The following is a 25,000-nucleotide window of genomic DNA, read 5'->3' on the forward strand; positions in this document are numbered from 1 at the left end:
AAATAAAATAGATGTCAAATCTCACTTGACTACAACTTTTCTTGTGTGCTGAGGCAGTATTCTGTGCCCCTGGTCCCAGAGTTGCATTTCTGACCTGACCAGCACCCAAATGGGATGCTGGCTTCAGAGGCAGCGGCTTTACCTGCTAAGCCAAAACAATGGCCTTACTTTTATTTTTTTTTTTAAACAGAACTTTTACAGAAGAATAAAAGCAGGATGTATTTTTTTCTAAACAGCTGATAAACTATTGAATCATTTGTGCCTTGAATGTGATACCTTTGGAAATGCAGAAATGTCCATGTCTAAAGTGAGAAAACTTTCCCAAACTGCTTCTTCCCAAAGATTCACATTCAGCTTCAAAAGAAATGCCAACATGACTCAAAGCCCTTGACATATCTCCAGAGTAAGAGAGTACTCTTACAGTGAGAACTGTGTTTATGATTCTTTCAGCTTTTACCTAACATGACTGCAATCAACATTTCTAACAATGGAGTGTTAGAATACGATATGTTTAGTGGTGAAAGGACTGTTTTGACTATCATCAAGTATCTGAATACTGAGTGCTTCTGACCCCTGACACTGGTCTATACCTTACAGTGTGTTCGCGGGAGAAATAGGCATCTTGTTGTCACTCTGTGAGCTGAATGATTCCTAAGCACTCACATGAACTGAGCAAGTGAGAACAAAATATGGCATTATTAACTACACTAACGATCTGCTTTGTGATTATTCTTGCTACTTCCCAGCCTTGCCAGATGCCTGATGACTTCGTGGCTGCCACTTCTCCAGGACATATCATGATTGGAGGTTTGTTTGCCATTCATGAAAAAATGTTGTCCTCAGAAGAGCATCCCAGACGACCACAGATCCAGAAGTGTGTTAGGTGAGTAAATTCCCCCCAGATACATTTAGATTAAAGATTATGTATGGTGCTAGAACATGTTAACTGTTTACTTGTATTAACACCGATAATACCGATAATATATTAATAAAATGTAAAGTCATATATGTACACATACACATACACACACACACACACACACACACATTTGTTTCAGTTGCAAATGGTTAGTCCTATAATTTTTCCTTAAAAGAAATCAGTTCTGTGGGCATAACCAGCCTCCAAGTGCAGAGGTAATAAATGCTTTTCATTAACATACTTTTAAAAATTTTGCTTTAAAAATAATCCAGTGAATTGAGAAAATACTGTAGCCTGAGCTTCACTACAAGCATATTTCTCTTTCCCATAACATAATATTTCTATTACTCACAAAATATATTTTCTTTTAAACATGAATATATTATTAAAAACTTAGACCACACTTAGATTTTTTTCTCAACATTTGTCCACTAACATTTTTGTCAACCTTTATTCGATTCATTCTTGAAATAATCTTTTGCATGATAAACTAAAGTTAAGAACCTCCACCCACTAAAAGTGCTTTCTTGATGAGCACTTTGTCTCCTGAGAGCAAAACTGCATTTGACACTTAACACCACGTAATGGAGAATAACACAGCTGGGCAGAAGTCGTTATAAATTTATTCTCTTTTTTCCACTTTTTTTTACTTACATAAGGTGAAAAATTTTCTTGTACTTCATATATACAAATTTAGGAATATAGTGATACTTTCCACCCTACCCTCCCTCCTGCCCCATGTTCCAACCCTCCCTCCTCCTTCCTTTCTTATTCTTTTTTTTTTAATCTTTACAATGACATATGTTCAGTTTATTTTATAGTCATAAATTTAACCTCCACTAAGTAAAGAATTCAACAAATAGTAAGAAAAAACACTTCCTCAACAGTAGACACAAGAGCTGTAAATAATAATCACATCTCAAAATGTCAGTTTTGCACATATACACAAATGAATTCTTTTTAAGCAGAGAAGGATATTTGAGTTCTAATTTCAGCTGTAAAGCAAGCTAGTTCTGTAATCTTAGAAAAATCCCTTAAGCTCTAAAAGTTCCTGTTTCCATTTTCTCATCTGTAAAGTAAGAGTCTGGATAACCTCTGAGGGTGTGCAGGCAGCTTCAGCTTCAGTTGCTATGGTGATGTGATCTCATGCTTCCCTCTAACTCTAAAATTCTGATTCTATCTTGATGTTTTTGTGTGTAAGTTTAATCTCCTCTTTTCTCCTACCATTTTCCTTTTTATCAAAAAGTACTTAGCAAGCCCTCTAACAATGCTTTAAGATAAAATGTGGTCCTTTGTCCCACTAAGATTCCTTCCTGGCAATCTCCCTAGAAGTTGGGAGTTTTGAGCTATTGTCATCTTCATTATTTGGCAGGACTGCCAGGGAATGACACGAAATAATTAATGAAGATTTCCCAAGCACTACATTGACATCCAAAGAATGACTACAGATTTGAGGACCGCAACATTTAAGATCAGAAAATACTAAGGAATCATTTGATCTAATTAAAAATTATTTTTGGAAAAAATGTTATCTTATTGTCATTTATCAAGAGAAATAGCATACATTTAATATTGAGCAACTACTGATTAAATGTTAAGTGTCCACATTATCTTGCCCCCCCATCTAAGCACTGGAGATACTGAAATAAATATATCAAGAGATTCTAACTCTAAAGGAGCTTTTACATTGGGAACTCTGAAAATATTATACAATTTCCATGCCAATCAATTAGTTTATCCATTCTTTCTTCTTTATTTTTCTCTTTTAAATTTCAGTTGCAATACTGATTTGCCAAACTTCATCTTTAGACAGTCCACAATGACAAATAATTGTATTCAAATAGTTTTGTATCATAACTTAATGAAATAAAAGGAAACTTTAGAGTAAATGGACCTATATTAGCAGAAAGTTGGAATTAGAAGATGGAATTAGTGATGGTTTAAATGATTGGATTCCTGCCACTTACATGGGGGACCCAGAAAGAGTTCTTGGCTCCTGTCTCCAGCTAGGTCCAGCCCCAGCTGTTACAGGTATTTGGATAGTGAAGTTGCAGATACGAGATCTCTGTCTTTCTGTCTGTAACTCTCTTCTTTCAAATATTTTTTTTTTAATTCAAATAAATCGGAAATGACCTCTGAATGTGGAAATAGCTATGCTTCAGAACTAAAATGTTGCATTTTGTCTAGAAGTCTATTGGGCTTTTATCTGGAGCTTGTTTAAATTTAATTCTTTTTTTAAGATTTATTTATTTGAAAAGCAGACTTACAGAGAAAGAGAGAGAGAGGGAGAGACAGAGAGAGAGGTCTTCTATCTGCTGGTTCACTCCCCCAAAGGGCCACAATGGCCGGATCTGAAGCCAGGAGCCAGGAGGTTTCCTACATTGGTGCAGGAGCCCAAGTACTTGGGCCATTTTCCGCTGATTTTCCAGACACATTAGCAGAGAACTGGATTGGAAGTGTATCCACCAAGACTAGAACCAGCACCCAGATCGGATGCCAAGGCCGCAGGCAGCATCTTTACCCACTACAGGCAGTGCTAGCCCCTAAATTTAATCCTTAAGACTTAGTTATTTAGCTTCCAATTACAACTGATTAAAGTCAGAGAGCTAAAATATAAGCCTGTGAGCCTAAAAATCAAGTGCTAGGTAGCCACTATGGTATAGCAGGTAAAGCCAGGTTCAGGTCCCTATTGCTCTGCTTTCAATTCATCTCTCTGCTCATGCACCTGGGAAAAGCTGCAGAAGATGGTCTAAGTGCTTGGGCCTCTGTTACCCATGTTGGAGAACTGGAAGAAGTTCCTGGCTCAGCCCTGGTCATTGCCGCCATTTGGGGAGAAAGCAGGTGGAAGATCTCATTCTCTTTCTGTCTCTCCCTCTCTCTATGTAGCTCTGATTGTCAAATAAATAAAATAAATCTTTTTTAAAAAGCAAGTACTTTGGCAGTAATAAAATGCTGACATGTAGCCACAAAATAGCAAATATATAAATATCAAACACATATTCAAATTAAAGAATACTAAACTAAATATTCAAAATTACTCCAAAATTTTCAAGAACAGGTTAAATCCTGTACCACGGACTCTGTTTAAGAAACTGTAAGTTCTTCTATTGTCTTTTGTAAATATTTCCTTCAAAAATTATTTTAATTGAAGTTTAGATCCTTTAAATGGCAGGCTTCAATTACCAAGAAATTGTATGCCATAAGGCAGAGATGAGGATAAAATGAAATAGCACCATGTCCATGGAATAGTTGTGTTCTTATTTCAAATATACTTGTTTCTCAACAGCTTTGAAATATCAGCCTTTCTTCAAAGTCTTGCCATGATTCACAGCATTGAAATGATCAATAATTCCACACTGTTATCTGGAATCAAACTGGGGTATGAAATCTATGACACTTGTACAGAAGTCCCAGTAGCAATGGCAGCTGCTCTAAGGTTTCTTTTTAAATTCAACTGCTCCAAAGAAACTGTGGAGGTGAAGTGTGACTATTCCAGCTACAATCCAAGAGTTAAGGCCATCATAGGTGCTGGCTATTCAGAAATAACCATGGCTGTCTCCAGGTTGTTGAACTTACAGCTCATTCCACAGGTAGGTTTTGTTCTGTCTCTACCTGATGGTTTTTGGCCACAGTCATTATTACAAATCTGAAGAATCTAGTTAGGGAGTTGCACTTAGATTGACTGTTCTCTTCAATTAAAGAAAAGATGCAACCTATTATGAACACTGTCATGAAAAAGTGCCAATGAATGGTCAACCCTCAAGCTGTCAAGTTTCTTTTCTGATACTTTTCAGCATGATTTGGATAACACAGAAACTTCTGAGGGCAACTGAGGTTGCCTACCATATGCCTGGTCTTCTCAAAAATCCAGTAATTTCACAGGTAGAGAAATGTGAAGCAACTTTTACAAATATACTGGAGTCAGGATTCTAGCAGGTTTTTTTTTTTTTTCTCAAAAGCCTAGCAAGGAGGTTCAAAAAGTTCATAGAAAATGTGTATTATCTTTTAATTTAAACTTTCCATGAACTTTTTGGAGCCCCATGATATCTTTTTGTTTCGCTCAATATTTTTAAAAAGATAAAAGCCATCCTCAGCTCAATATTCAGATAGTCATATTTGGTCTGCAGGTTCTGGTTTGCAGCCCTCTGTTCTAGTCATACAAACATTACCATTTGAGAGTTCTATTGAATATGTGAATATGTGTATTTTCCTGATTTATAACTTTGGTAATACTAAGAAGAATGATTACCTTCTATAGGTGCAATAACACCATGTCACTTGCTCAGTGTTCTTCCTTCCTTCCTTCCTTGTCTCTGTCTTTCTCTCTCTCTCTCCCTTTCTTCTGTTTTCTTTATCTATCTTCCTGCCTTCCTTCCTTTTCTTTTTCTCTTTTCTCTTTTTTCCCTTTTTTCTTTCTTTCTTTCCTCTCTTCCTTCTTTCCTTCCTTGTTTGTGTCTTTCTCTATCTCCCTTTCTTTCTTTTTCTTTGCTTTTCTTTTTTCTTGTTATCCTTCCTTCCTTTTCTCTCTCTTTCTCCTCCCTTTCTTCTTTCCCACTTTCCTTCCTTCCTTCATTCTTTCCTTCTTTTTCTCACTACTTACAGAAGCCATGTGATACAGTGAAAAGAAAAAAATACAGTGGTAACTGAAAAATGAAATTAAAAAAAATTATATGTAAACTTTTGGAAGTTACATTGTACATTGATTTAAGTAACATGCAAAGTAGGAATTCACTGAAGTACCAAAAAAATAGAAAAAGTTGTGCAGATATGAAAATCAAAGAAAGGAACATCACTATGAATAGCCACCTGGAATTATTCAATACTATACCTTACAAATTCTGTCCATTTCCAGGTTAGTTATGAATCAACTGCAGAAATCCTAAGTGACAAAATTCGCTTTCCTTCATTTTTACGGACTGTGCCCAGTGACTTCTATCAAACTAAAGCAATGGCCCACCTAATTCAGAAATCTGGATGGAACTGGATTGGTGTCATAACCACAGATGATGACTATGGACGATTGGCTCTCAACACTTTTACAAATCAGGCTGCAGCAAATAATGTATGCATAGCCTTCAAAGAGGTTCTCCCAGCCTTCCTCTCAGATAATGCCATAGAAGTCAGGATCAATCAGACATTTGAGAAAATCATTGCAGAAACCCAAGTTAATGTCATTGTGCTGTTTTTGAGGCAATTCCATGTGTTTGATCTCTTCAATAAGGCCATTGAAAGGAATATAAACAAGATCTGGATTGCAAGCGATAATTGGGCAACTGCCACCAAGATTATCAGTATCCCTAACATTAAAAAAATTGGCAAAATTGTAGGATTTACCTTTAGAAGAGGGAATATGTCCTCTTTCCATTCCTTTCTTCAAAATCTTCATATGTTTCCCAGTGACAATAACAAACCCTTACATGAATACACCATGCTTTTGTGTGCCTGTGCCTATGTCAAGGATAGTGATTTGAGTCAATGTATTCTTAACCATTCTCAGGGGACTTTGGCATGCAAGCCCAACAAGACTGTAGAAAAGAACTTCATGCGAAAAGACTTCCTCTGGCAATATACTGAGCCAGGACTTATGCATAGTATTCAACTTGCAGTGTTTGCCCTTGGTTATGCCATTCGGGATCTGTGCCATGCTCGAGACTGTCAGAACCCCAACGCCTTTCAACCATGGGAGGTACCAACTCACATATTCAAGAAAATTTCTGTACCATCATCATTTTTTCCATTCCATTTCATGATTTAATTTGCAAAGATCTGTACTAACTTCTTTTCATCATTTTCCTTTTATAAGTAGATACCTCCAATGTTTGAATAGCCTACATTTCTATCATAGTTATTTATTCTTGAAGGTAATAGTCATATTTTACTTTCATCTCTATTCTGACCCACCAAAATTGTGTACTTTCACTTTTCAAGAAGATTCTTAGAATGGTGCTATTTTCCTTGAGTTTATGGTGGATGTTCCGCTTCACATGATATAGACAAGTATTCCTTATCTGAAATACCCTTAAACAGAGTGTTTCAGATTTTACTTTTTAAAAAAATGCTTTAATACCTTCATATACATAGTGAGGTTTCTTGAGGATGGTACCCAAGTCTAAACAGGAAATTAATTTATGTTTCATATATACATTATACACATAGCCTGAAGGCATTTTAAACAATATTTTTAGCATATCTGAGCTTTGACTGCAGATCAGATATGGAATTTTCCACTTGACATATTCTTAACACTCAAAATGTTTCAGATGTTGGAGTACTTTGGAATTTTAATTTTCAAATGAGAGTTACTCAACTAGTATTTAGGATAGGGAAATTGAAGATAAGTGTTCCAGAAATATAAGACCAGTCTGGGTCTTCTGACTGCATACCATTTGCTCTTCACTGTGTTCCTGGTGGTTTACTTCCAACATCTCCAGTCTCCAGACTCTCTTACATAGTGTGGTCTTCCCAGGACTCCAGTTTTCAAGAAAAGAAAGTTGTTGGGTCTATTATGATAGCTCAAGTTTAAAAGAACCACTAATTGTGCATAAAATAAGTCTTGCCTTTTTCTGTCTTTGATTAGTTTGGATAAATTTAAAACTTAACGTGACTCTCTGTGGAAAAATTGTTTTTCCTAACCTTTCATGAAGGCATTTAAAAGTAAATTGTTTTTTTCAGTAATGATAAGCTTTACTCATTAGAAGCAAGTTTTTCAGTAATGTGTATTCAAAACCAAATTTGTATATCTTGAGACAGAATCATGTTATAAAATATACATATTTTAAATTTTTAAGAGAAAACAGGGTAAAAAAGCATTACAGGCATTTCTTTTCATCTTGTAAGTGAATGTCCAGAATAGATTATTTCTACCTTATCATTTTTACATTGAACATCCACAAGTACAATCTCGAAGTTCTATGGTAACTAATTTTCATCTGGGTAGATCATGCAATGATCAGAGGGTGTTTTGACCCACTTTAAACCCTGTAAATACAGAGACAAAAATATGTCAGAGGTAAAACTAGAGATTATGATACTTTTCAAATTAAAGGTCTCTTTTATACATTATATTCATATGTGCAATGATTTAAAATTGCCTATTTGAATGATTTCCTTTATAGGGTAACACTTTAATGAGGGGATTCGTTAAACTGTAAATCATCTTTTCTCAATCAAAAGTTTAAATCCAAGTTTATTGGGATGTTTTCTAATATATTTAAATTGTGTATTTCTGATACATTGCAGAAAAAAACTAATCATTTAAAAATAACTATCAGAATGAAGCCACTATATGGTATTTTAAGAATGAGAGATTGAGGAAAAGAAATGAAGAGCAGTTATAGAGAGAGACAGGGTAAAGGAGATGAAAATAAAGTGACTCATAAGGAAAATGAATAAACCATTTACCCACTAAAGTCCTGGGTAAGATATGGGAAAGTATTTAAATCAGGGATAATCTCTAAAATTTGGAGGAAAAGACTTGAGAAAGTCTAATCAGAGTCTTCTAAAGTGATTTACTTAAACACTAGGAGGCTGAGGTTGTTCTTTATACCTCTGAGAACCTGCTAATCTAGAAACAAATAGAAACAGATTGGAAAGAAGGGAATAAGAGGGTGACTTGCTCCTTTGATCATGATATTAGAGAGCCACATCTAGTCAGTGCCAGATTCAGTAGGACAAATAGTTCAACAATGTCTTTTTCAGAAGAAATCTCCACAGACATTACATTCAAAGATTAGTGACTTTTAGGATCCTAATCAATGATACATTCCTAAGGATGACTATGTCCTCTAGCAAAATTCACTAAAATCTAAATAACACTTTCCAATGGTTTTAGTTTTAAATGGTTTTAAATGAGGTAGTTTCTCCACTGTTCGGGGATAATACTTTTGACTTTATATTTGATGATATTTGTGATTAGTATTCAGGGGCAGAACAGTCACTCTTCTTTTACTGTAATTGATTTTAATATTCTCTAGATATATATGAAGATACTATTTCCGTGTTGTAAGTAGTGATTTTGTTTCTCCTTTTTATTTTCTTTCCCTTCTGATGATGTATAAGGTAGTAAGTGATGAGATAATTCTAATAATCAAACTTCTAGTCACATATTTATTTAATAAATCTTTGCTGGATACCTAAGTGGTCCAGGCATTGTGTTGAATGCTAAAGATTTGATGGAGAGCAAGACAGAATTCCTTCACTAAAGAAGTCATCTGTCTAGAAGACTATAAGATCAAACAATTAAGAAAATGATTGGAATGCAGGATTATGCACTATTATGCTTTATAAAGATATAAGATATCAGAGAAGCACAAAATTGAGGCAGCTAATCCAGCATTAGCAAACCAAAAAACATTCTACAAAGAACATGACATCTATAGCAAATCGGATGGAGTTAGCTAGGATAGAGAGAACTATTCCAACAAAGTCCCAGACAAAAGAGAAAGCATAGCATCCTCAGGGAAAAGAAAATGGTACCATATGGTTGGAGTTGCCCATGGAAGCTGTAAAATGAGCCTGGAGAACTTAGTGTAGAATACATTATTATAGTCTTGTCAATCTGGGCATTTCAAACACTGATGTGCAATTAAATTCCCTGGAAATCTTTTTATAAAGCAGATGTTGATATAGTAGCTCCAGAATGAAACCCAAAAGTCTACATTTCTAAAACCTCTCGGGTGGTGCTGTGCTGATACTGCTACTGTAGAAATCACTCTTTACATAGAAAAATTACAAACTATGTTTGTAATTTAGAAGTTTGAACTTAAGTAAGCAGGAGAGGAGTGACCTGTTTTCCACTGTAGATACAACATTCCAACTTTAGTATAAATTGATTAGCAGAACACAAAACAGGAGAAAGAAAGACCTTGGTAATCTAGAAAGGAATTATGAATACTTAGTTTTACAGATGTGACAGTAAGGATGGAGAGAGAGAGAGATTTACACATGCTTAAGAGGAAGGATGAAGGGTATTTGGAGACATGGTGAGCACAACAAAGATGTAATAAATGATTCTAAATTTGGGCAACTGATATCAATTGCTGAGATAGAATCATGAAGCAGAGAAAAGTGGAGGTCTGGTGGGGAGAAGAAATATTAAAGATTCCATTTTGGAGATGTGTTGGATTTGGAGAACTTATGATACATGCAAGTATAGCCATGCAGTTGTACATTGTTGCAGTTGATTTCTCAACAATGTTGCAGTGAATTCCTTTCTGAGAGGAGGAGCGTGGTGGGGGCAAGAGGCGCAGAGTCACCACACAGACCCTGGGAGTCAGGTGAAAGCAGGCTTGAGGCAAGCAGCCCGCAGACTCCTTTATTTCAGTTAGTACAACAGCTTATGTAGTCAAGACCAGCCAGTTCGGTCAAGGGGTGGTCTATGCCCTGACCAATCACAGCCTGTTGCCAGTCAGGCTCTTGTTGCCAGGCAGTTTCTGAAACTATCCAATCATGGCCTGCCGTCAGTCAGGCTCTGTTGTCATGTGGTTTCCTCTGTTGTCATGTAGTTTCCGAAGCCATCTAATCGTGCCCTGTTGCCAGGCAGTTTCTGTTGTCAGTGGCCATCTTGGCAGGAACTTTTCACCTCAGTGGCCATCTTGATATGAACTTTTCATCTCATTCCACCACATTACATTAGTCCAGAAGTCAAGAGAGACATGATATTGATTTTGATGTGTTAAGGAGAATAACTAATAATTTTAGATTCTACAATCTTGACGATATTACACTAGGTCTACAGCACTCACATACTTTCCACTTGAGCTTAGAGAAGCAAGAGGAAGTGTTACCAGCAACCAAGACTTGAGGCAGTTTATAGATGAGGGGAACTCCACACTAGTTTGTTCCATGGTCACTTACACATTTAGTACTAAAACTGTCATAGCCTAAGTTCAATATGATTTCTGCTGCAACACAGAAAACTCCACAAGAGAAGACATAGTTTGGCACCATGAGGTTGTAAGCTGCTTCTTTTGCTTTTCTCCAATTAAGTCACATAAATATGATAGCACTTCAAAAATTCTTCTATTGTGGTTCAAAAGCAATTTGAATCCATGCATAGTTTTTCATAATACACATTTTCAATGAAATTTTGAAGACTTATATGTCTTTCCACATGCAAGTTTTCTTATGGAGACAGCAGATAGCACAGTTAGGGAATGGAACACAACACTAACCATAACACTTTAAATTTTTTTAAAGATTTATTTTTTGAAAGGCAGAGTTACAGAGAGAGGTAGAGACACACAAAGAGATGTCTTCCATCTGCTGGTTCATTCTTCCAATGGCCGCTATGGCCAGAACTGGGCAGATCCAAAGCCAGGAGCCAGGAGTTTCTTCCTGGTCTCCCATGAGGGTACAGGGGCCCAGGAACTTGGGCCATCCTCTATGCTTTCCCAGGGCATTAGTAGGGAGCTGGATCAGAAGTGGAGCAGGCAGGATTTAAACCTGCTTCCATATGAGATGCTGGCGTGGCAGGCTGGGGCTTTAAACCACTGTACCACACCACATGCCCCATAACACCTTAATTGGTATGGCCACCTGATCTTGTGTTTTTAAAAACATGATATTATCATTCTGAGATGAGTTACATAATAATTGAAATTCAAATCCCATTTTCTGAATTTTGCAGTGTCATTTTGTAGGGACTTTCCAAATCTCATGAAAAGAAACCAAAAAATGATGGAAAAATCCTTGAATAGCTTAATAACTCAAGTGTTAACAAAATTTATCTTAATCCAAACACATGTTCCATCATATTTAATGAATAATAAATTTAGTTTTATTTACCTCTACCTGTTCCTGTAAGAGCAAGCATAAAATTTGGTAAGTTTATTTACATTATATAATGTTATCATTATTTACAGAGCATATGTGCCAGAACTTTACCCTGTAAAACTTAATTAAATGTAGGAGAAAACAAGGGGAAACTGTAGTTCAAACACAAGTGTAAAAACTGGATGTATGCATTACTGGGCTTATACTTATATATTGCTTAAGGAAGGAAAAGAAAAAACAGTACACAGGTAGAAGTGAGAACAATGAGGGTAGGCTTTATTATTGTTCCTTCCACTCTGTTTTTTCCCTCCAGGCAGTTGCTAAAATAAGAATTTTTTGGTAGGGGCCAGCGCAGTGGTGTAGTGGGTAAAGCTGCCAATTAAAGTGCCAGCATCCCATATGAGCACTGGTTCGAATCCTGGCTGATCCACTTTGAATCCCAGCTCTCTTCTAAAGGCCTGGGAAAGCAGTGGACGAAGGCCCAAGTCCTTGGCCCCTGCACCCACATGGGAGACCCAGAAGAAGTTTCTGGCTCCTGGCTTCAGATCAGTGCAGCTCTGGCCATTGTGGCCATTTGAGGAGTGAACCAGTGGATAGAAGATCTCTCTCTCGCTCTCTCTCTACCCCCACCCTGTAACTCTGCCTTTCAAATAAATGAATAAATCTTTTTAAAAAATAATTTGTTGACTAATTCCATTAAATTAGGCTTTATTTTGTTTCTTTAAAGTACTACTAACAAGTACTACTAACGTTCATAAAAAGGATTAAAAAATAAGGGGGACAAAACAATAACACAATAACAATAACAAAACAATAATACACTGAAGAGCTTTTGCTGAAGTGACTTTTGGTCATTGGAATGATCATCTTAGCTAATATATCCATCTTAGAACTTGGTTTCATACATTCTACTGACAAAAAAATGAAACATCAAAAGAGATGAATTGAGGATGAATGGGCTAGAGAAGCTCTATTCAAATAGAATACTTTCTGCTTCATTCCACAGATTTTGAACTCAACAAAAGTCACCTAAAACCATCAGTTTAGGTAATGATTGAGGTCACTGAGAGTACAGAGAGAATGTTTATTTAGCAAAGCTTACATATCAAGTTAATAATGGAACCAGAATGGAAATCTGTTTTCCTGCCTTCTAGCCTTATGTTCTTCCACAAAGCCCAAGTTCAATGACTGCTTCATTTGCCAGTGAAACAGTCCCTATCCCAGGTCTACCATATGCCTCTTCTCACTGCACAATTTGGATAGTAGAACAAGTAGCTTTTAATTACATTTATTTACAGGCCAATGAATTAAGAAATAGATTTAGAGGTCACTTTAATATGTATTCAAACATTAAAGCAGACTAAGAACCATTGGTAGAAAATATTTACAATTTTGATGGTTGCACCACTAATGAGAAATGAAACCAGAGTTCGAATTCAGACATCTATTCCAAAGAACTCATTCTGAAATTCTGCAATTAGATCCATGCAGATGCTCAGATTTCAGTTTTATAGGCTAGAGGAGCCACCTCTATAGAAATTAATTTACATTCTCCAACATACATTGCAAGAATTTCACAGAAATGAGATTAGAATTGAAGTGCAACTCATTCTGAAACTATTGTCCAATGGTTACCAATATACCAATCAGTGAAACAGAATCTCCCTTTTTCTCGCTATTAAGTGATATTCTTATAATAATAAAGTCTTATAATTGAAATAATGATAGACTTCTAATATTTATATTCAGTGTTTGTTTCCATTTCTTATAGTTACTTGATGTGCTGAAAAATGTGACATTCACTGATGGAAGGAATTCATTTCATTTTGATGCTCGTGGGGACTTGAATACCGGATATGATGTTGTGCTTTGGAAGGAAATCAGTGGCCATATGACTATTGCAAAGATGGCTGAATATGACTTGCAGAATGATGTCTTCATTGTCACAAACCAAGAAACAAAAAATGAGCTCAGGAATCTTAAGGTAATTTTGTGTCAGGCAGCTTTGTAAGATTCAAATCAATTGTTGCTTCAACAGTAAACATCCTTGACCCTACCAGTACCTGCAGCCTTTTCACTGTCTCCACTTTTGTTCCTTAAATTCTATGGCCAAAAAATGTACTGCTCCCTTGTACACATACTTAATTCCTGCCTACCCTCTCCTCTTTATCCCTGCATTATACTAACACAATCCCTGTTAAATGCAACTTCTCCCTTTGTTCCTAAATTTGTATATATGAAATGCATGAAGTTTGCATACCTCAAATAAAATTTAAAGGGGTTGGCACTGTGGCATAAACGGTAAAGCCACCACCTCCAATGCCTGCATTCCGTATGGGTGCTGGTTCGAGTCCTGGCTGCTCCACTTCTGATCCAGTTCTCTACTATGGCCTGGGAAAGCAGTAGAAGATGGCCCAAGTCCTTGGGCCCCTGAACCCATATATAGGAGACCCATAAGAAGCTCCTGGCTCCTGGCTTCAGATCGGCCCAACTCTGGCCATTGCAGCCATTTCTGGAATAAACCAGCAAATGGAAGATCTCTCTCTCTCTCTCTTTCTGTCTCTCTCTCTCTCTCTACCTCTGCTTCTCTATAGCTCTGCCTTTCAAATAAATAAATAAATCTTTAAAAATAAATAAATTAAACTTGTGCCTACTCTATGGAACCCCTATGTAGCTGAATTTAGCAAAACAAACAAAAAATGAAAAGAAAAAAATGGAAAAGAGAGACTTTTGTGATTTCACTTTAATTAATTATTTTTATTTATTTTAGAGGCAGAGAAAGAGAGAGTTGTTTTATCTACTGGTTCAGCTTTCTGATACCAGCAGCTTCTGTGGCTAGGCTAAACCAAAGTCATAAGAATCAGGAACTCAGCCCAGTGCTCCCATGTGGGTGGCAGGAACCCAACTACTTGAGTCATTGCCTGCTGCCATCCTGGATATGCGTTAGCAGGAAGCTATAATTGAGAGAGAAGCTGGGAGTTAGACCCAGACATCCTGATATGGGATGCAGGCATCTTAACTACTTAGACCAAACTCCAAACTCATGATTCCACTTTAAATTCATGATCTCTGACCTCCAGTGGGTCCTTAGGGTTGCTGGGCAATCAGGCTATTGCCTTAGTCCTTTAATTCATACACCTTGCTAGATGACTATTTTATATTTCTCTTCTCCTCTGACTTCAACATATCTTCCCCCATTCCCAATTTTAGTTTACTTGCCTTTTGGTTCCACTAACAAAATATAATAATGGTAAGTGAACTCCCGTGTTCCCCTGCCACTACATCTATGCCTTCCATCTGTGGGTGGACTAAGTCCTAGGAAAGGTCAGCTCCTCCACTTAACATCTTCACTTACTCACAGATATTGCTTGGCAATTTTATACTCTCCCCTGCATCCTTAATTATTCTCCCTTCTGCATGTTTCATACATGGATAATAAGTATGCTACTTCTCTTATTTTAAAAGAAACTCTATTGATTCCCCCATATCCTCCTACATATAATATTCTTCCATTTCTCTTTATATCAAAACTCCTTGAAAAATTTGAATATACTCACTAGTCCCAATTTCTCCCCTCCCATAACCCTTTGAGCCCTCTCCAATCCATCAAATATTTTCTGTCCAGCTCTCCAATGTTAATAAATCCAAAATTCATCTTACTTCTCAGCTAATTTTTCCCTCCATAAAATTCTTTCTTCATTTGCTCCCATAATACCACACTACCTTTATTTCTTGATTTTCTTCCTGTTTCATTTGCTGATTCTTTGTTATTTTCACTATCTTTAAATATTAGGATGTCAAGAGCTCACAGCTATTTTTTTTGGCCTACACTTTTCTTTAGTGATCTTATAAAGTTCATGATTTTAAATAGTGTCATGATGACTTCTAGATTCTTACATTCTGACTTATAACCAGATAAATGTACAGCTCCCTAGTTGGTGTCTCTACTTGGATGTCTAACAGCCACCTTATTCCCAAAACAGAACTCCTGATATTCTGTCCCAAACCTACCCCCATCTCAATAAATGGCAACGCCCTTCTCCCAGCTGCTCATGAGAAAACCCGCTGGGATCCTTGTGACCTCTTTTTCTGTCACACTCCATGTGCCCTGAAAGTTTCAGTTTCTAAATGTGAAAGGAATTTGACCACACTTTACCTCTGCCTCACAGATGCTACCTGACTCCAAGCTATAATTGCCTCTTGCTTGGATTATTATAGTAAGTTTCTAACTCTCTCTGCCCCTCTTCAGTCTGTTTTCAACATAGCAGCAAAAGTAATTTTATAAAACATTATTCTCTGTATCCTTAGCATCCTATTTCACTCATGGTAAAACCCAATGTCTTCAAAAATCCTACACAAAGTGTCAGTGCTGCCTCACTGACCTCACCCCCTACTACTCTCCTCTGCCTTGTTCTTCCACATATGCCTTGCCTTCTCCTAGCTCAGAACTTTGCAGCTGCTATTTCCTTTGCTTGCAGTAATTTTCTTAGATGTCCATGTGGTTAACTTCCTCTATTACTTTTTGTCTTTTCTAAAATTTCAACTTCTCAGTGACGCCTTCACTGGACAAGCTATTTGAAATTTTGATATCAGCCTTGTATTTCTCCACTATCCTATCTACTTTTCTCTTTTGCTCTTGTTCTATATGTATTGTTTATTTTTATCTGATTTATTGTGAACCTTGTCAAAAAGAACTTTAATTCTGTGAGGGAAGGGATTTGCATTTTATTCTCTTCTCTAGCTCCAACAGTTAGCATAATGCCTGGCTTATCACAGATAGGCAATAAATATCTGACAAGTGAAAGAATGAATACAGCAATGCTATAAACCATTTTTCTTAACGAAGTCTTCCTTTTAGAAATTTCAGTAGAGTAAGATAGTTTTTCTTGGAAGATAGGAATGTACCTGTCCTCTTGTGTTCTCAATTTTTGTTATTATCTTCTTTATCATTATCACCTTGTTCACAACTACATTAGGAACCCAGCACTCTGCTAACCATTGTAACTTGGTGGTTAAGCTATTCTCCCACCATTTTCTTACTGAATATGGAGAGTATTCTCTATTTGTTTTTGAACCAAGCACTGTGTATCACCAGACTCAAGAGGAAAGACAGTGAGAGGGAGGGGATAGAATGACAGATAACTGGGTGGGGCTTTTAGTTATGAAATGGGGAGGTGATTACTATGAAAGGACAAGTCTACCTTTCTCATAGAGACACCCATGCATATTTCAAGGATATAGTAAAAACCAACAACATCTGAGATTATTTAGTTCAGATTCCAAGATCTGCTTGTCAATTTGCAGGCTAGTTGGGATATTAACATTTCTGATAAGTCACTAAAACACAAATTCTAAAACATCAGATAATCTTAAGTGTATTGATAGCCCAGAGTTATCAGTTCTAGACTTTAGAATGCCATTGCTGTTTCTTGATGTGGAGGGAGAGAAGGAAGGGATCGAGTTGCTAGGAGAGAAAGTTGCACTTTTATCCCCTCGATGATGCCTGGCTTTATCTAATAGTTAAATCCTTGTATGTCCTCTGAGCACTCTCACTGAGAGGGGAAACTTCAGATTAGAAACTTGCTCTGGTGCATCCACAAGGTGTATATTCTTCCTGCTGAAAACTCAAAACAATAACTATGTTGAGAAGGAAGTCAGTGCTTGTGGACACAGGGCTACCAAACCTTGGCTGCTTTTTTATGTCAGCCAGCTCAACCTCACCTTTCAGAGATAGGACTAGCAATAGCCGTGAAGAGAATCTGGAGGAAGCTACATTTAACTGTTCACATTTGCTTCCCATGGGCAAAGTATAGCAACAACACAATTCATCTCACAGGATATGCCATGAGAAAGGGACTAGGAATGGAAAAGAATAACACAGCAAAGTGAATATAACTATAAGCTGAATCTATCCATAGGGTTCCCTAAAAGCAGAATGCTGCATGTGATTTACATTATGACATGAAAAATTATTACCTAAATTTTCAGATTTTAGTTTTATTTGTGTATTTAAGGTTTTCCTTTTAACAAGCACTTTCATAGTTGTAAATTCCAAATATTCTTTGTTTTGATTTTTAGAATTCAACTGGGATTTGCTCCTTGGACAGTATGATAAGAACTTTGTTCTTAAGATTTTAAGTCTAATATTTTACCATTTTCAAATACAGTGGGACTCTTCATTCAGAATGGGGTTGGAAATTATGTGACCATCATTTCTTTCTTTCCTGCTATCTACTATACATCTCTCCCACTGCTGTGGAACTTCAGAAAGAAATAATTTTCATAATTTGCTTACAGAAGTGATTAACATGACAACGATTGTGTTCTTCCTAAAGCAGATTTACTACCTGAGACATTTTATATATTTTAAGCTGTCCATATAATTCAGGAGGGCCAAAAGACTCTTTAGTATTATGAAAAAAGCCAAAATGCCGTTTAGTAAATATATATTTAAATTAAATAAAGAATAATCTGTCAAGATACTTCTTTTCAAAATCAACTTTGATTTCTTTTCACTTTTCATTTAGCAAATTCAATCTAAATGCTCCAAGGAATGCAGTCCTGGACAAATGAAGAAAACTACAAAAAGTCAACATATCTGTTGTTATGAATGTGTGAATTGTCCTGAAAATCACTACAGTAACCAGACAGGTAATTACAGTCACTATAACAATAACAGTGATACACTGGAACCACTTCTCTTAGGCTGATTTTTTCACATAGATCCTATTTTTGTGTATTTTTTCATTTGGAAAAAAAAAAAAAAGTTTCCCATGCTCCTGCTAGATAAAATTCCATTGAGATTTCAATTAGCTCAGAATTTGCTCAATTATTTTAACAGATGCACAATCAACAAGTAATAGAGCTGCAAAAGCAACTTCACTTCCAAGGAAAAATGTCATTCCCAACTTACTTACTATTTTATTCCTTTTAGTGGTTTTTTGTTGTTGTTGTTCTACTTAATACCATTGGTTGAACTCTTTAATTAACACACAATTATTCTTAGGTGTTTAAATTCAATTGAAAAGTGATCCCTGTTAAATATAAGAGTGGGAATAAGAGAGGGAGGAGATGTACATTTCAGCACATGCTCACTCAGACTTACCCCTAATGGTAGAGCTAGAAATGTACCAGGGGATTCCAATTCAATCCCATCCAGGTGGAATGTACCAATGCCATCTTACTTGTTAAAGTGATCAATTTAAGTTCATAATTGATCAAAAAGATAGGATTAAGTGTCAAAGAGATTACATAAATAAGACCAGTGTCAGCAAAGAATTGATAGAATTAAAAAGGAGAGAATGATTCTACATGGGAAGCGGAATACACAGCAGACTCATAGAATGGCAAAAGCCCCGAACAGCACTCTGGCCTCAGAATCAGCCCTTAAAGCATTCAGATCTGGCTAAAAAGCCCATGAAAGCTTCGCAGGCATGGAAAGCCAAGACACTGTGGCCGAAAAAAAAAAAATTACCTCAATGAAAGATCTCTGTGAATGAGATCCCAGTGGAAAGAAGGTGTCATCAAAGAAGGCAGTAGCTTTCTCTGAAGGGAGGCGAGAACTTCCACTTTGAATATGGCTTTGTTTAAATAAGATTGGAGTTTATGAACTCAGGAGGCTTCCATGCCTTGGCAGCTCATGACAAGAGCCTCGGGTGATTACTGACATCATAAATAAGAGTGTCAATTGTTAAATCAACAGCAGGAGTCACTGTGCACCTGCCCCCCCATATAGGAACTTTGCCCTTAGTGTGTTGTACTATAAGAATTAATGGTGAAACTACTACTCAAGCAGTGCTGTATACTTTGTGTGTCTTTGTGAGTGCAGTCTGTTGAAATCTTTACTTAGTATATACTAAGTTGATCTTCTGTATATAAAGATAACTGAAAATGAATCATGATGAAGAATGGGATGGGAGAGGGAGTGGGTGATGGGATGGCTACAGGTGGGAGGAAGGTTATGGGGGAGAAGCTGCTATAATTCAAAAGTTGTACTTTGGAAATTTATATTTATTAAATAAAAGTTGAAAAGAAGAAAAAGAAAAATGTCAGTCCCTCACACATGCTTTCTCTCCAGTACCTCTTAAACAATGTAACTTTTCTATAAATTTTTGTCCACATACACCCAAACAGACATTCCTGGCTGGTAATTTGAACATGTTAGAAATTCAGGCACTTGGTGTTAAGAAACAGATGTGCACATCCTAGTGATCCTATTAGTCCTTCCAAGGGACAAAAGTTAAGCCTATAAAGATAGAAGATTCCATGAGACAAGGGGACTAACTATTGACAGAGATGAGGTGCTCATGACTGATTGTTTACCAGCCCTATCTTTAACAATTCGACAAGATCAGAGCAAAATACACAAATTAAAGAACACGAGTGAGGTCAGAAGTTAGGAGCTCTAAAAGAAACTATTAGCACTTTCTCTGGAGTTGAGGCTACTGTATAGCATCATGCTCCCTTGTTTATTGAAACATTCCTATTCATTATGTATAAAATAGGAGAACCTTAGAGCCAGAATAGTTTCCCCATGGTACATGCACTTGGCCCTCTTTCTTCATGGATTCTGTACCCCCCAGATTCAACCAATCTCCAATAGAAAGAATTTTTTTAAAAATTGTGACTATTCTGAATATGTACAGACTCTTCTTGTCATTATTCTCTAAACAATACAGTCTAACAACTGTTTATGTGTTATATTGTGTTAGATATTATAAGTAATCTAGAGGTGATTTAAATATTTCAGAAGGATGTGTGCAGGTTAAATGCAAATATTATACCATTTTGTGTAAGAGACTTGAGCATCCATGTATTTTGATATGCACACAGGGTCTTGGAACAAATCCTCCATGAATACCAAGGGGACAACCACATTTCTTTTCTTTTTTTTTTTTTTTTTTTGTTAGCTTCAATGGGTTAAGTATACCTATATATGCATTCTAATATGAATGCTCTGCCATTGTGTAACTAAAATGCCATGTATCCCAACCGAGAGAGACTATGCTATAGTCTAAATAATTAAGCTACAGGGGAGGGGTTTAGGAATTGCAGCATGTAGCAACTATCTTGCAAGTGAGAAAAATCAAAATTCTGAGAGAGTCTTTCAAGGCCCAATCTGAGTTATAGTTGGGTAACCAGGGTGAGTTGATTCCAAGAACAAATGTAGAAGACAGAGGATGCCTTGGGAAAAGTTAGGAGGTAACCTAAAAGGGCCACATCCTGTTCTCTTCATCTCCAGCATGGCTTCCATAACTAAACAAACGGCATGATAACCACCAACTGTCATGGTTAAGGCTAAAACGTAGAACAATTAACATTTATAAGGAAATGGGGATGGTAGAAGGGTCATGTTGACTTCACAAACAGAAACACAACCTTACTTAGAATTTGACAAAACAGAACCCCAAAACTTTAAAAAGTGGGATGAGCACTTGAAATTTCCCTGAAGTATACTTGAATGGATGCCCTGAGAGGCCTTTGAAAAGCTCAAAGCTGAAGGGCTGGCATAGCAGGTTAAAGCCCCAATCTGCAGTGCTAGCATCTCAAATGGGTGCTGGTTTGAGTCCCCACTGTTCCACTTAATGATTCAGCTCTCTTCAATGGCCTGGGAAAGCAGTAGAAGAAGGCCCTAGTGCTTGGGCCCCTGCACCTGTGTGGGAGACCTAGAAAAAGCCCCCATCTCCTGGCTTCTTTGGATTGGCCCAGCCCTGGCCATTGCAGCCATTTGGGGAGTGAACCAGTGGATCGAAGATTCTCTCTCTCTCTCTCTCTCTCTCTCTCTCTTTCCTCTCTGCCTTTCAAATAAATAAATAATTTTAAAAAGCAGTTGAAACACATCACATGTAGCAAGTAAGAGTGGGAAGCAAGTACAATCTCACCCCTAGACACTCCATACTAGCATCAATTATTCATACTGACCTGTTGCCCAAAACAGCATGAATCCTTCTGAGACTTTTCACTGCCAGTGTGAGAGGCTCGAGTTCAACAACATCCTGAGGAAAAATTAAACTTTTATTCTTCATCAAATGTCATCAATTACGATCTTATATCATCTCACTTGTAGAAAGAGACTTAAGGTTTTTAAAGTGGGCAAGCCAAAATTGCCTCTAACTTTATAAGAACTGCATCTTTATTCATAGGAGCAACTTCCATATATTGAAGTCTACTGTGTGCTATGTCTATATGAAGCATTCTATAACTGTCATCTCACTGAATGCAGCAAACCAATGAGGCAGTTTCTTTGAGAGAGAAAGAGAGATTTGGATACAGGATGAAAAGTTCAGTTAGCTTGTTCAAGATTACAGTTGTAGGAAGAATAGGACTTCAGCTATGCCTGATTCCAAAGCCCTTAACAGAGTGCCTGAACTGATACCTATAATTCCAAGTTCAAGAGAGGGGAGGGCCTTGTGTCTGTCTTGAGTATATTAATTTCCTAAAGACTCATAGCCCAGCTGGCCTTTATTCTCTCTCTTTTTTCTCTTCCCTTCGTCCTCTGCCCTCACCTTTACCCCTTCTCTCCTTCTTTGTGTTTCTGGGCATGTTTTATTTTAATTAGTAACCAGTGTGACCACTATGACCACTACCTGTATCTGTTTTCTAGTCAAGACTGTTATCAAGGAGGAGTCTCATTTGTGGTAGTGTGGACTATCGCCTAGTTTAAATGTTTGCAATGTAACCGAATCTCCTCTGTCTTTTAGATATGGATCGCTGCCTTTTATGCAACAACGAAACTCACTGGGCCCCTGTAAGAAGCACTATGTGCTTTGAGAAGGAAGTGGAGTATCTCAGCTGGAGTGACTCTTTGGCTATCCTGCTCCTGGCTGTCTCTCTACTAGGAATCTTGTTCGTTCTGGCCATTAGCATAATATTTACAAGAAACCTGAACACACCTGTTGTGAAATCATCTGGGGGACTGATGGTCTGTTATGTGATCCTCCTCTGTCATCTGCTCATCTTTGCCAGCACAGGCTTTTTCATTGGAGAACCACAAGACTTCACATGTAAAACCAGGCAGACACTATTTGGGGTGAGCTTTACTCTCTGTGTCTCCTGTATTTTGACGAAGTCACTGAAAATTTTACTAGCCTTCAGCTTTGATCCCAAGTTGCAGAATTTCCTGAAGGGCCTCTACAAACCTATTCCCATTGTCCTCATTTGCACGGGCATACAGGTTATCATTTGCATGCTCTGGCTGGTCTTTGCAGCACCTGCTGTGGAGGAGAATGTCTCATTGCCCAGAGTCATTATTCTGGAATGTGAGGAGGGATCCATACTTGCATTTGGCACCATGCTGGGCTATATTGCCATCCTGGCCTTCATTTGCTTCATATTTGCTTTCAAAGGCAGGAAATTACCTGAGAATTACAATGAAGCCAAATTCATAACATTTGGCATGCTTATTTACTTCATAGCTTGGGTCACATTCATTCCTGTCTATGCTACCACATTTGGCAAGTATTTGCCAGCTGTGGAGATTATCGTTATTTTAATATCTAACTATGGGATCCTGTGCTGCACATTCTTCCCCAAATGCTATGTTATTCTTTGTAAGCAAGAGACTAACACAAAGTCTGCATTTCTCAAGACCATTTACAGTTATTCTTCCCATTCTGCAGGCAGCCTTGCCATGAGTCACCTTTCACTGAACTCCACTAACAACAATGTTGTAATGACCAATTCCAGCTCTAGTGGCAAGTCTGCAGCCTGGAAGAAAAGCAGAGAGCATCAGGCAAAAGCATTTGCACAGATAAGCAGAGAAAACGTTCCAAATATGTATAAAAGTTTGCCTCGGAAAAGAATTTCAAGTATATGAAGGGACCATATGTCATGTTCCAGAATAAAATGCTTCCATGTGTCTTTGTTTTGAAAACATATATCTACACTCTCAGCAAATAGGCCCAATGCATTTCTGCATTCTGTCCAACTACCTTTGTAATGGAAAAAACAGTACCTCTCTTCATTCCCTACCACTTCCATTAGCTTCCATCTTTACCTCCTTCCTCTACAGCATATAGTTAAAGGCATGCCTTCTATTCAGTTAGCCTGTAATATGTCATCCTTGTTCAATTCTCTACCTCCTCATTTCTCACCTCTTTCTATGGGTTCGTCTTCTCTCTTGAGCAGCTTTATTCTCTCCATTTTACTGCCCAGTGAGGTTGAGTAAGAATCTGAGCAATTACCATGTACCAGGTGACACACTAAATACAAAGTTGCAAGAAATAAGGAGGCATCAATCCTGACATTAGAAAACATAAAATCCAGGTAGAGACAGCGATGTAGTGCTATCTTGAATTCAGTGTGGGGAATTCAATGATTATAATGTGCTTTAGGGTCTTAAAACAGCATAATGGGATGGCACTTAATCACCCTGATAGATGATGGGAGGTTTTAAGACCACTAAAGAAAGGATATTATGTTTGGGTGAAACCCTGAAAAATGAGTGACAATTAGCTAATCAAAGAAGCTATAACAAAGTGTTCTAGATAAAGGGGAGAGCAGGAGGCAAACGATGACAAGAAATTGTGTTTGGGGAATGGTGGTCACCTTGTATTACTAGAGAGGAATCCTCTTTGATATGTTAGGTTATGAATAAATGCCACAGACTGGAGTTCCTTGGGAAGGAGCTTAGGACTTTATGCTGTGGGCCACCAAATTATCTGGTAGAGATGTGACTGGCAGTTCAAAGTCTTATTTCTGAAAGACTGCTTTTATACAAGGTGGAAGACAGCGCCTAATCAAAAGAGGTTTAGAATTTGTGTAGGAGAATAGAAAGTAGAACACCCATGTGAATTCAAGCTATATGGAAGGTGGTAATTTATAGCAGTGGTTAGTAAGGATGTTAGGAGTCACATATGAGCCTCCAGTTTGGCTTATTGAAAGGTGGTATGGAATACAGGAGGAAAAACTATGTTAGTACAGAACATGAGGTGTTGAATTTGAGGTGCCTGAAGTAATTTCAAGCAGTATCAAACATGAATGCATACATAGGACTTTGTATGTGTGGCATCAGGGGTACCAGTCAGGACTGGTGGTAAGGACTTGGATACCATTTTCACATTGCTCCCATCCTTTTAAAACAGACAAAATAATTTTCCCCAATCTTGACTTTCTCCTTAGCTGCCACTCTCTTCTTCCATTCACAATTACATATTTAAAGGAATTGTGTCATTACTGAGTTGTGACCTATTAGTTCTTCATCTATTCAAGTCTGTATTCTAACTGCAACATTCTGCTGCAAAAGTTCATTGGAAAGTTGTCTGTGACATTTGTCTCTCTGATTTAATGATTATTAAATTTTATCCCATG

General features: G+C 37.3%; 1 protein-coding gene across 1 annotated transcript; it reads left to right on the plus strand.

The window, feature by feature from the left end:
• The first annotated feature begins 651 nt into the window (after positions 1 to 651).
• On the plus strand, positions 652 to 25,000 carry GPRC6A (G protein-coupled receptor class C group 6 member A). Its single transcript, XM_002714768.4, has 6 exons — positions 652 to 883; positions 4,206 to 4,509; positions 5,772 to 6,605; positions 13,464 to 13,676; positions 18,220 to 18,343; positions 22,393 to 25,000. The coding sequence occupies exons 1-6, from the start codon at positions 690 to 692 to the stop codon at positions 23,505 to 23,507; spliced, it is 2,784 nt and encodes a 927-aa protein (XP_002714814.1). The 5' UTR covers positions 652 to 689; the 3' UTR covers positions 23,508 to 25,000.

This window comes from Oryctolagus cuniculus, chromosome 5, assembly GCF_964237555.1.
Source record: "Oryctolagus cuniculus chromosome 5, mOryCun1.1, whole genome shotgun sequence".
Classification (NCBI taxonomy): Eukaryota; Metazoa; Chordata; class Mammalia; order Lagomorpha; family Leporidae; genus Oryctolagus; species Oryctolagus cuniculus.

Coding starts and splice junctions, on each gene's coding strand:
- GPRC6A (XM_002714768.4), top strand. CDS start 690: ATGGCATTATTAACTACACTAACGATCTGCTTTGTGATTATTCTTGCT. Junction 4,510..5,771: donor ACTTACAGCTCATTCCACAG/GTAGGTTTTGTT, acceptor GTCCATTTCCAG/GTTAGTTATGAATCAACTGC. Junction 6,606..13,463: donor ACGCCTTTCAACCATGGGAG/GTACCAACTCAC, acceptor CATTTCTTATAG/TTACTTGATGTGCTGAAAAA.